The sequence below is a fragment of the Amblyraja radiata genome, chromosome 12, assembly GCF_010909765.2.
Source record: "Amblyraja radiata isolate CabotCenter1 chromosome 12, sAmbRad1.1.pri, whole genome shotgun sequence".
NCBI lineage: Eukaryota > Metazoa > Chordata > Chondrichthyes > Rajiformes > Rajidae > Amblyraja > Amblyraja radiata.
In genome coordinates, this window is record NC_045967.1 from 10,800,233 (window position 1) to 10,811,662 (window position 11,430).

Here is an 11,430-nt window from a genome sequence, read left to right on the forward strand (position 1 = left end):
GATTCCCACAAATGAGAAATAACAAAACAAAACTGTTACACTGACATCGAGGGAGAAATATTGGTCAAGACACAGGACCAAACCCACGCTCTTCAAAATAATGCACAAGGTCTTATAAACCCATCGAGAAGGCAGTGAAGAACTTCATTTAGTATCTCATCAGAGAGCTGGCCCTCTGATGGCATTAAATACAGTACTGTATTGAAGAAGCTGCCTGTCCTTAAATGCTTGAGTATCATTAGTTGGACTTGATCCCACAATGTTCTGGCACAAAGATGAGAGGCAATAGTATCTCCATTTCTTTGTCAGTATTGAAAGCAAAGCGATGACATGAATCCACCTCCCTCTCGTGAGGTTCCCTTTTTAGTAAATGCCGCCATTCATTTCATTCCGAGGTACTCAAGCAGGAATTCCTCTCTCCTTTGAAGTAATGTCATGGATGATAAAAGGACATCAAATACAGCTGTTTGTTAGAAAAAAAGGTCCTTTGTGAAAACCTAACCAACGATTAGAATGTTTTCACAGGTGTAACTCAAGAAATACCTGACTGAAAATAATTGCAGCTCTGCTTGGAACTATTGAGGTGAAAACTCAAAAAGATTTTTTTTTTTTTACTATGAATGAGTCAGCAAAATACTGCTTTTTGTACCCAATTAAAAAACGTAGCCAGCCTATTTCACAGATGGTTCTTGGTCTTGCTCATGGAAACATCAGGCAGAGAGCATCAGAAATGGTCTGCAGAGATTTTGTCGTGTATTGCGTTGTGTTTCTGAAATTTTCCAGCCTGAGCAGATGCTTCCCTAACGGTGCTCCCTTATCAGCGTGTGAAAGCATGATGCCCAGGCATGCTGGAGTTGTGCCACAGTCTAACGCGGCCCCCTATACTGTCGAACCCGAAGCAAGCGTCTTTCACCCCGGCAAGCCAGTACGAGGTAAGTTTCTGTGTAACGCAGGAGATACTCCCTGCCTAGTTAAAAATACTCTGCACTGACATCTCCTCGTGCTACAGTTAATGCCTTACCTGTTAAGACAAATATAGTTTACTGGTAGACAAAAATGCTGGAGAAACTCAGCGGGTGAGGCAGCATCAATGGAGCGAAGGAAATAGGCCACGTTTCGGGCCGAAACCCTTCTTCAGACTGAGATTACTTGTGTAATGAGCATTTACAATACATGGACAAGTACATCATTAAATTAAAATAATGTATGTTGGGAAGCTTTCCAATGATTGAAACTCAGTGAACCATAATTTACATCAAGTTTTAGACCTACTGTCCAGTGTAGAAAAACATAATCAGTCCATTTGAAGCTCATGCCTGTGTTTTTAGTGATCCAATTTGTAACATTTCATGAGTAGGAAGGAACTGCAGATGCTGTTTTAAACCATAGACACAAAATGCTGGAGTAACTCAGCGGGACAGGCAGCATCTCTGGAGAGAAGGAATGGGTGACATTTCGGGTCGAGGCCCATCTTCAAACTTGGTCTAGGGGTCTCGACCCGAAATGTGACCTATTCCTTTTCTCTAGCGACAATGCCTGTCCCGCTGAGTTACTCCAGCTTTTTGTGTCTATCTTTGTTACATTTCATGTTCTTTGTGCTTTTTTCCTGCAATTACTTATTCGATTTTCTTTCTTTCAGCGGGTGCAGCAGCATCTATGGAGCGAAGGAAATAGGCAATGTTTCGGGCCGAAACCCTTCAAGGATTTCGGCCCGAAACGCTGCCTATTTCCTTCGGAAGGGTTTCGGCCTGAAACGTTGCCTATTTCCTTTGGAAGGGTTTCGGCCCGAAACGTTGCCTATTTCCTTCGGAAGGGTTTCGGCCTGAAACGTTGCCTATTTACTTCGGAAGGATTTCGGGCCAAAACATTGCCTATTTCCTTTGGAAGGGTTTCGGCCCGAAACGTTGCCTATTTCCTTCGCTCCATAGATGCTGCTGCACCCGCTGAGTTTCTCCAGCATTTTTGTGTACCTTCGATTTTCCAGCATCTGCAGTTCCTTCTTAAAGAAATTACAAGAATTGTGCTCCTCTTCTCACGTCTCCATGTCCCCCGGCAGTGGTGAAGTGTTGTGGAGAAGGGGACGTAATCCTCCAGTTCACATTCCTAGGATTTACTGTAGATCTTTGTTGTTTCCTTTAAACAAGGAAAACATGCATATATGTAGCACTGCACTCTATTTCACAATATCCCAAACTTCTTTACAACTGGTTTCAAAGTTACGACTGTTGTAATGTAGGAAAAGGAGCAGCAACAAGTGCACTCAGGAAGTAATGTGACAACAACCACATTTTGCATTTTTAATGATGTTGATCAAGGATAGATCCTGCTGTCCAATATTTCAATGGATTTATTTTTTTACATCTCCTAATTTGAGGAAGGACATTCTTGCTATTGCGGGAGTGCAGCATAGGTTCACCAAATTCCCCATGGCGGGATTGACAAATGACGAATGAATGGATAGACTGGGTTTATATTCCCTGGAATTTAGAAGGATGAGAGGGATCTTATAGAAACATATACAATTATTAAGGGTTTAGGAAGGAACTGCAGATGCTGCAAAATCGAAGGTACACAAAAATGCTGGAGAAACTCAGCGGGTGCAGCAGCATCTATGGAGCGAAGGAGATAGGCAACGTTTCGGGCCGAAACCCTTCTTCAGAATTATTAAGGGAACCCTTCTTCACAATTATTAATGGATTGGACAGGCTAGGTGCAGGATTCCCCCCCCCCCCCCCCCACCCCCGTGTTGGTGGAGTACAGAACCAGGGGTCACAGTTTAAGGATAATGGGGTAGGCCATTTTGGACTGAGATGAGGAAAAACCTTTTCACCCAGAAAGTTGTGAATATGTGGAATTCTCTGCCACACAGGGCAGTGGAGGTCAATTCACTGGATGTATTCAAGAGAGAGTTGGATAGAGCTCTTAGGGCTAACGGAATCAAGGGATATGGGGAAAAAACAGGAACAGGGTACCGATTCTGGATGTTCAGCCATGATCATATTGAATGACGGTGCTGGCTCAAAGGGCCGAATGGCCTATTCCTGCACCTGCTTTCTATGTTTCTATCTCCACAAGGCAGCAGGTATTTTCATTTTACATGCTTTACATTTTCACCACTAGACATCATCAAAGCGGTTGAACTCCAATAGCCATACCTCAAGTCACTTGTCCAGCTAATCAAGATCCTGCTGCAATTGTTGACAACCATCTATGCTGTCTACAATATCACCAAGGTCATCGAAAGACATCCCTTGTATATTCTCCTTCACATCGCTGACATAAACCACAAATAGCCATGGGCCCAGCACCGATCTCTGAGGCACCCCACTAATCACAGTCCTCCAGTCCAAAAATAAACCTTGCTTCAGCCAAGCATAGCTGGTACAAATAGTAGAAATATGGGATTACTGTGAACTCAATGGGCCAAATGGCATCTGTCCATTGGTAGAAAAATATGGAAACCGGTTAAGACACAGGTTTATGCACAGCTCTGTATATCAATTATGTACATATTATAAAGTTCTATTGAATTATGAAAGTGTAATCTCCTGCTATTGCTGTTAACAGCTGTCAATGTTCGGTTGAAAGGAAATAGTAAAAATTTGAAAGAGCCATGGTTTTCAAGGGAAATTGGACACTTGGTTTGGAAAAAGAGAGAGATCTACAATAATTATAGGCAGCATGGAGTAAATGAGGTGCTTGAGGAGTATAAAGAATGTAAAAAGAATCTTAAGAAAGAAATTAAAAAAGCTAAAAGATATGAGGTTGCTTTGGCAAGTAAGGTGAAAGTAAATGCAAAGGGTTTCTACAGCTATATTAATAGCAAAAGGATAACGAGGGATAAAATTGGTCCATTAGAGAGTCAGAGTGGACAGCTATCTGCAGAGCCAAAAGAGATGGGGGAGATATTGAACAATTTCTTTTCTTCGGTATTCACCAAGGAGAAGGATATTGAATTATGTGAGGTAAGGGAAACAAGTAGAGTAGCTATGGAAACTATGAGATTCAAAGAAGAGGAAGTACTGACACTTTTGAAAAATATAAAAGTGGATAAGTCTCCAGGTCCTGACAGGATATTTCCTCGGACATTGAGGGAAGTTAGTGTAGAAATAGCAGGGGCTATGACAGAAATATTTCAATTGTCATTAGAAATGGGAATAGTGCCGGAGGATTGGCGTACTGCGCATGTTGTTCCATTGTTTAAAAAGGGTTCTAAGAGTAAACCTAGCAATTATAGACCTGTTAGTTTGACATCAGTGGTGGGCAAATTAAAGGAAAGGATACTAGAGATAATATATATAAGCATCTGGATAAACAGGGTCTGATTAGGAACAGTCAGCATGGATTTGTGCCTGGAAGGTCATGTTTGACTAATCTTCTTGAATTTTTTGAAGAGGTTACTCGGGAAATTGATGAGGGTAAAGCAGTGGATGTTGTCTATATGGACTTCAGTAAGGCCTTTGACAAGGTTCCTCATGGAAGGTTGGTTAAGAAGGTTCAATTTTTGGGTATTAATGGTGAAGTAGTAAGATTGATTCAGCAGTGGCTGAATGGGAGATGCCAGAGACTAATGGTGGATGACTGTTTGTCAGGCTGGAGGCCGGTGACTAGTGGGGTGCCACAGGGATCTGTGTTGGGTCCACTGTTGTTTGTCATGTACATCAATGATCTGGATGATGGTGTGGTAAATTGGATTAGTAAGTATGCAGATGATACTAAGATAGGTGGTGCTGTGGATAATGAAGTGGATTTTCAAAGTCTACAGAGATTTAGGCCATTTGGATGAGTGGGCTGAAAGATGGCAGATGGAATTTAATGCTGATAAGTGTAAGGTGCTACATCTTGGCAGGACAAATCAAAATAGGACGTACATGGTAAATGGTAGTGAGTTGAGGAATGCAGTTGAACAGGGGGATCTAGGAATAACTGTACAGTTCCCTGAAGGTGGAATCTCATGTAGATAGGGTGGTAAAGAAAGCTTTTGGTGTGCTGGCCTTTATAAATCAGAGCATTGAGTATAGAAGTTGGGATGTAATGTTAAAATTGTACAAGGCATTGGTGAGGCCAATTCTGGAGTACGGTGTACAATTTTGGTCGTCTAATTATAGGAAGGATGTCAACAAAATAGAGAGAGTACAGAGATTTAATAGAATGTTGCTTAGGTTTCAGCAACTAAGTTACAGAGAAAGGTTGAACAAGGTAGGTCTTTATTCTTTGGAGCGCAGAAGGTTAAGGGGGGGACTTGATAGAGGTCTTTAAAATGATGAGAGGGATAGACAGAGTTGACGTGTATAAGCTTTTCCCATTGAGAATAGGGAAGATTCAAACAAGAGGACATGACTTGAGAATTAAGGGACAGAAGTTTAGGGGTAACATGAGGGGCAACTTCTTTACTCAGAGAGTGGTAGCTGTGTGGAATTAGCATCCAGTGGAGGTGGCGGAGGCAGGTTCGATTTTATTATTTAAAAATTAATTGGATAGTTATATGGCCGGGAAAGGAATGGAGGGTTATGGTCTGAGTGCAGGTAGATGGGACTAGGGGAGAATAAGTGTTCGGCACGGACTAGAAGGGCCTAGATGGCCTGTTTCCGTGCTGTAATTGTTATATGGTTAACTAAGCTCTGAACTACAATAAACTGTTATTATTATTGCACTACTATTGTTTGTTTTTGAGTGTGTGTGTGTGTGTGTGTGTGTGTGTACACACTGAACTTTTTTTTCCTCTCTCGTTTATCATATTGTTTAGTGTATTATCTTTACATATTCTGTTGTGCTGCAGCAAGTAAGACTTTCATTGTTCTATCTGGGCCATATGACAATAAAACACTCTTGACTCTTAACTTCAGTTCAAATACTGGGGCCACAATACAATGGTTTCTTGCTGGTAGCCCGAAGAGATGGAAGCAGCACTCCACTAGGAACATGGCAAATCCCACCTGAAAACACCCAGCTACTGCAGGTAGAGTCTGAAACGACAAACTCAAAACTGTTCAGTTCATACAATTTTTAATTTGTCATCCACAAATCTATTCCAGCATTTGATATCTCTTTTTTTAATTCAGTGCTTTGGAATCGCAAGGTCTGCCGTTACCCATCTGGACACATCGCCCCGGAACAATTCCGTCACCTTTGCATGGGTCCCTCCTGACTCTGCCTGTCCCACTGCTGTTAAATTTGTGTATGTATTACGTGTGACAATAGTCCGAAAAACAATGCAGAAAATGTCTCTGGTTAAATATCAGTCTTCAACTCCATTACTGCTTGTTGGTGCTGAGCATTCTTATTTCATGTTTAGTAACAAACTTACGTTGCAGCAGCAGCAGCAAACCTGACAGAGACGTAGTTTTTCTTTGGGTCCATATCAAATGAAATGAATTTTGCGCTTGCTACCACAACCAATTAGCCAATGGAGGACATTCTGACAAAGATGTGAAACCATTTTAACAAAAAGGGGTGGGAATATTCCATAGGAGTCAGTGCAGGGGTCGCCACTCTTCACGGTGTATATCAATGAATTGGATGAGGGAATTGAAGACTTTGTGGCCATGTTTGCAGATGATACGAAGATAGGTGGAGGGGGCATGTAGAGTGGAAAGCAGGGACTCTGCAGAAGGACTTGGACAGGTTGGGAGAGTGGGCTGAGAAGTAGCAAATGGAATACAGGAGTCATGTATTTCTAGTAGAAGGAATAAAGGTACAGACTATTTTCTAAATGGGGAGAGAATTCAGAAATCGTAGGTGCAGGTGCAGGACTCCCAAAAAGTTAATTTGTGAGTCGAATCGATAGTGAGGAAGGCAAATGCAATGCTAGCATTTATTTTGAGAGGGCTAGAATACAAAAACAGGGATGTAATGCAGAGGCTCTATAAGGCGCTGGTCATACCGCATTTGGAGTGTTGTGAGCAGTTTTGGGTCCCATCTCTGAAGAAGGATGTGCTGGCTCTGTAGATGGTCCACAGAAGGTTTACAGGAATTATCCCTGGAATGATTGGGTTAACATACGATGAGTGTTTGAAGGCACTGGGCCTGTACTCGCTGGAATTTAGAAATGAGGAACGGCTTCATCAAAACTTACTGAATAGTCAAAGGCCTGAATCGAGTGACTATGGAGAAGATGTTTCCACTAGTGGGAGAGTCTAGGACCAGAGGTCATAGGCTCAGAAGAAAAGGACATACATTTAGAAAGGAGGCAAGAAGGAATTTGGTTAGTCAGAGGGTGGTGAATCCGTGGAATTCATTGCCACAAACAGCTGTGGAGGCCAAGTCAATGGATATTTTTAAGGTGGAGATTGACAGATTCTTGATTAGTAAGGGTGTCAGGGGTTATGAGGCAAAGACAGGAGAACGGGGTTGAGAGGGAAAGATAGATCACCCATGATTAAATTGAGTAGACTTGATCAGAAAGATGTTCTAATCCTGCTCCTAGAACCTATAAAAAAAATTTTTAAAAAATTTTAAAAATTTTAAAATAAATAAATAAATAAAAAAAGAACCTATAAATGTGAATATACAAGAAAAATATCAAAATAAAAAAAAGTGACCATTACTAGCTTAGTTTTAGAGATACAGCGTGGAAACAAGTCTTTCGGCCTACGCCGACCATTTATCCCCCGTTCACAACAGTCTGCCAATTTTATCCCAATTTTGCACCTACTCTCTACACACTAGTGGCATCCACTCCCTACACACTAGAGGCCAATTAACCTACAAACCCACACATGTTTGGGATGTGGAAGGAAGTTTGATCACCCAGAGGAAACCTACGTGGTCACAGAAAAAATGTGCAAACTCCACACAGACAGCAGTCAAGGTCAGGATCAAAGCCGGGTCACTGGCTCTGTGAGACAGCAGCTCCACCAGGTGTGTAATTGTGCCGCCCAGTAAAATCTAATGATTACAGCCTTCCAAAATCACTCATTTAAAACTGGTCATTCAATAACAATTATTTGTTGGTTGTATTTTTTTTAAATTCAAATGTACTATGAGTGTCGGGGGTTATGAAGCAAAGACAGGAGAACGGGGTTGAAAGGGAATCGTTTCCTTTGAACACTGGTTAAAATTTGGCACTACCCTCATTAATCAGGTTTAGTTATGCATGACTGGATGTATTCATGCTGTGTCACAGAACCTACCTCTTTATGTACTCTAGTTAGGAGAACAAAGAAATTAAGTAAGAGTGGGCTATTTAAAGCCTTATGCTGCATTGCCTGTTAATTATATGGCCAGTTCTTCATTAAATCTATATTGTAGACACAAAACACTGGAGTAACTCAGCGGGAGCGGCAGCATCTCTGGATGGAAAGAATGGGTGACATTTCAGGTCGAAATCCTTCTTCAGACTGAGAGTCGAGGAGGGAGAGACAGAGATAAGGAAGAGTAGGGTATGAAAACGAGATATCAAAGGTGATGCAGTTCAAGGTAAATGTAGAATAGATCCTTGTTAGCTATAAGAAGGTGACAACAAAGCATACATAGATAAAATGTAATCAGGGGAACAGTTAGACTGGTCAGAGAACTAGGAAGGGGGGGGGATGGGGAGAGAGGGAAAGCAAGTTTCTGTGAAACTTGAAATTAGAGAAGTCAATATTCATACCGCTGGGTTGTAATCTATATTCGTGGCTGAACCAAACATGCCTTGAATTCCTTCGTATTTAAGCATTAATCACTCCCGGTCGAATAAACTCAAAAACTGAGCAAGCACAGCTCTCTGTGTTTAGAATTCTAAAGAACGACAACCCTCAGAATAAAGGAGCTTCGCATCTCAGTCTTAAGTGGCAAAACCTATCCTTAGATTATGCTCCTATGCTAGCTGATCATTCACAGTTGGTTTTTCAATTGAATAGTTTTAGCTGTCCTTAGTTTCATAGATAGGCCTTCAGTGGCAGGTGGAGCAAGTAAAACAAGATGGTGGGGAGTGCGTTTACAAGTCTCTTATAAATCAATAGCTTTTGATATTAAAATTACTTACTGCATTCTATGTCCCATTGCAGCGCAACTGTAGCACAATCCTTTCAAATCTATTGGCTTAATGTACAATCACATCCTTTAACTAAAGGTAAGCAATAATGCAACTTTGAATGTTTTAAAATAGTATCATTAGGATTATTTGGGGACATTGTGGTTTTTTTTTAAATTAATTTCTAATTGAGTAATTAATATGCATGTTTTTTATCAACTGAGAGCTATAGTATCCAATCTATTTGCCATGGCTTCTTGTTGGAGGCAAAAATAAATTATTGGGGAGTATAAAGCTCTTCGATCTAGGTTCTCCTACTTGGTGGAACTAAGACCAACCTTCGGTGAGACAGGACTTTCCTTCCAACACAAAGATTCGCACCTGATCTGAGCTGATTTCACTACCTCAAGCTTCCCTCACTCTGGCTGGAGCAGGACCAAAAACTAAATCATAGTGTTGCACCAATCTCACTATTGGTATTAAAGACACTATACAAATTTAATATACTAGAGCAACTGGGACCCGTTCGGTCCCTGTCACACGGGAGGAGGCCTGGTCCCCCAACCCAACCCGTTCCTCAACGCAATATTGCACCACTAACTCGTAACCCCCATTGGAGGCGTGGTCCCCCAACTCAACACGTTGCCGAACGCAAGATTCCAGCACTCCCCTGCCTCCCCCAACACTGGATTAAAAAAAAATTGCAATTGCACTTCCCTAATTGCAATACCAATTCACCCTCCCCCTCCTGTCCTGCCAATCAAAGATCATAGAGGAGCTGCATGATCTTTGCTGCCAATAGCTGGAGTAGTGTTGTATGATATCGAAGATTGTTGCAATGTCAGGTGGAGGACTGTGATATCCCATTCAGGTGAAAGCTTGGTGGAAGCAGTGTTCCTGTATTGCAACTTTGTATCGAATGCCTGTTGAAAGTTGGTGCAGCAAGGATTTTAACAGTAAAAATCTTGTTCAAGTTGTTTTTTTAAAGCTTGAAATATCAATAATGTGAAATATAACATCAAATCTGAAGGAAACTTGATTAGACCGATGACGGGAAAAAGCCGAGTAAGGTTCTGCAAAATTTTTCGCACTATTGTGTACGACAGATGGCACAATGGGCTAAGTGTTCGGCTGGCAACCGGAAGGTAGCTGGTTCGAATCCCGCTTGGAGTGCATACTGTCGTTGTGTCCTTGGGCAAGACACTTCACCCACCTTTGCCTGTGTGTGTCCTTGGGCAAGACACTTCACCCACCTTTGCCTGTCTGTATGGAAGTAATTGTGTGAAGCACTTTGGGGTCAATGCAAGTTGACTAAAAATGTGCTATATAAATAAAGACATTATTATTATTATTACCGTTTTGGCATAGCTCCTTGAGATCACAGACAGTCAGACAAACAAGTTTTAATAGTATATAGATTTTGGACAAAATTTGACTTATTTTTATGAATTAAAATATTAAACTATAATCCAATTAAACTGGCTACCAGAGGCAACTTTGCGCAGTGTTCCTTACAGAATATGCACATCCATCAGGAAATCTGTCCAATGGCCTACAGTACATATCGTAGTCGATGCCTCAAAAAGGCAGCCAAAATCATCAAGGACCCACACCATTCTGGCCACACACTCATCTCACCATTCTCATCAGGAAGAAGGTACAGGAGCCTTAAAATTGTAACATCTAGGTTCAGGAACAGCTTCTTCTCTACAGCCATCAGGCTATTAAACACAACAATGAATAAGCCCTGAGCTGCAAAAGACAATATTATTATTGCCCTATATTTGTTATTTATTGAACTTTTTCTTTTTTTTCTCTTCCCCCATTATGTACTATGTTTACGTATTCTGTTGTGCTACAGCAAGTAAGACTTTCATTGTCCCATCCGGGACATATGACAATAAAATACTCTTTGGTATGTTATTGACACATTGGTGGACATGCTGAATCTCATAACCAACAACGTAAATTTTGAAAATATTAATTATATCATTCTTTTCCAGCTCCAGGAATCACATGCTGTGGGGTGAAGTTCTTCTCTACAATTGGCATCATTGCTGCACTGTTCTTATTTTCCTTCCTAGTTATTGGATCCAACAGTTAATGGCATGCAGAAATAAAACAAATGCAACACTATAGGATTCATGAGAAGATGTGCCCTAATGGTTTACTGTAATAATGGAAAAGTGATACAATTTAAGAAATAATAAAAATATGCCTTGCTGATTTGACATGGTATTTTATCTTTCGTGTCCGATTTATTTTCCTTTCACAAAACCATTGTGCTCACCTACTGGTCTGCGGATTGTGCATCAACTTGTAGATGATCTTGCATGTAAGTCTGAAGAAGGGTCATAACCCAGAAATCTTGTCTGTCCATTCCCTCCACAGATGCTGCCTGACCTGCTGAGTTCCTCCAGCACTGTGTTTTGTTGAATATTCCATAGGAGCAGAATCCAAGGGTGAGGGCTGGC

General features: G+C 41.2%; 1 protein-coding gene across 1 annotated transcript; it reads left to right on the plus strand.

Annotated features, from left to right (window-relative positions):
- Positions 1–639: 639 nt before the first annotated feature.
- LOC116978926 (putative defense protein 1) lies at positions 640–11,194 on the plus strand. Its single transcript, XM_033030223.1, has 5 exons — positions 640–932; positions 5,847–5,959; positions 6,063–6,178; positions 8,991–9,055; positions 10,960–11,194. The coding sequence occupies exons 1-5, from the start codon at positions 683–685 to the stop codon at positions 11,058–11,060; spliced, it is 645 nt and encodes a 214-aa protein (XP_032886114.1). The 5' UTR covers positions 640–682; the 3' UTR covers positions 11,061–11,194.
- The last annotated feature ends 236 nt before the right edge of the window (positions 11,195–11,430 follow it).

What these genes read in the sequence shown, in the direction of transcription:
- LOC116978926 (XM_033030223.1), top strand. Translation starts at nt 683, where the DNA reads ATGGTTCTTGGTCTTGCTCATGGAAACATCAGGCAGAGAGCATCAGAA. An exon ending in CCCACTGCTGTTAAATTTGT is followed by an intron (nt 6,179 to 8,990) that starts GTATGTATTACG and finishes GTCCCATTGCAG; the next exon opens with CGCAACTGTAGCACAATCCT. An exon ending in ATCACATCCTTTAACTAAAG is followed by an intron (nt 9,056 to 10,959) that starts GTAAGCAATAAT and finishes ATTCTTTTCCAG; the next exon opens with CTCCAGGAATCACATGCTGT.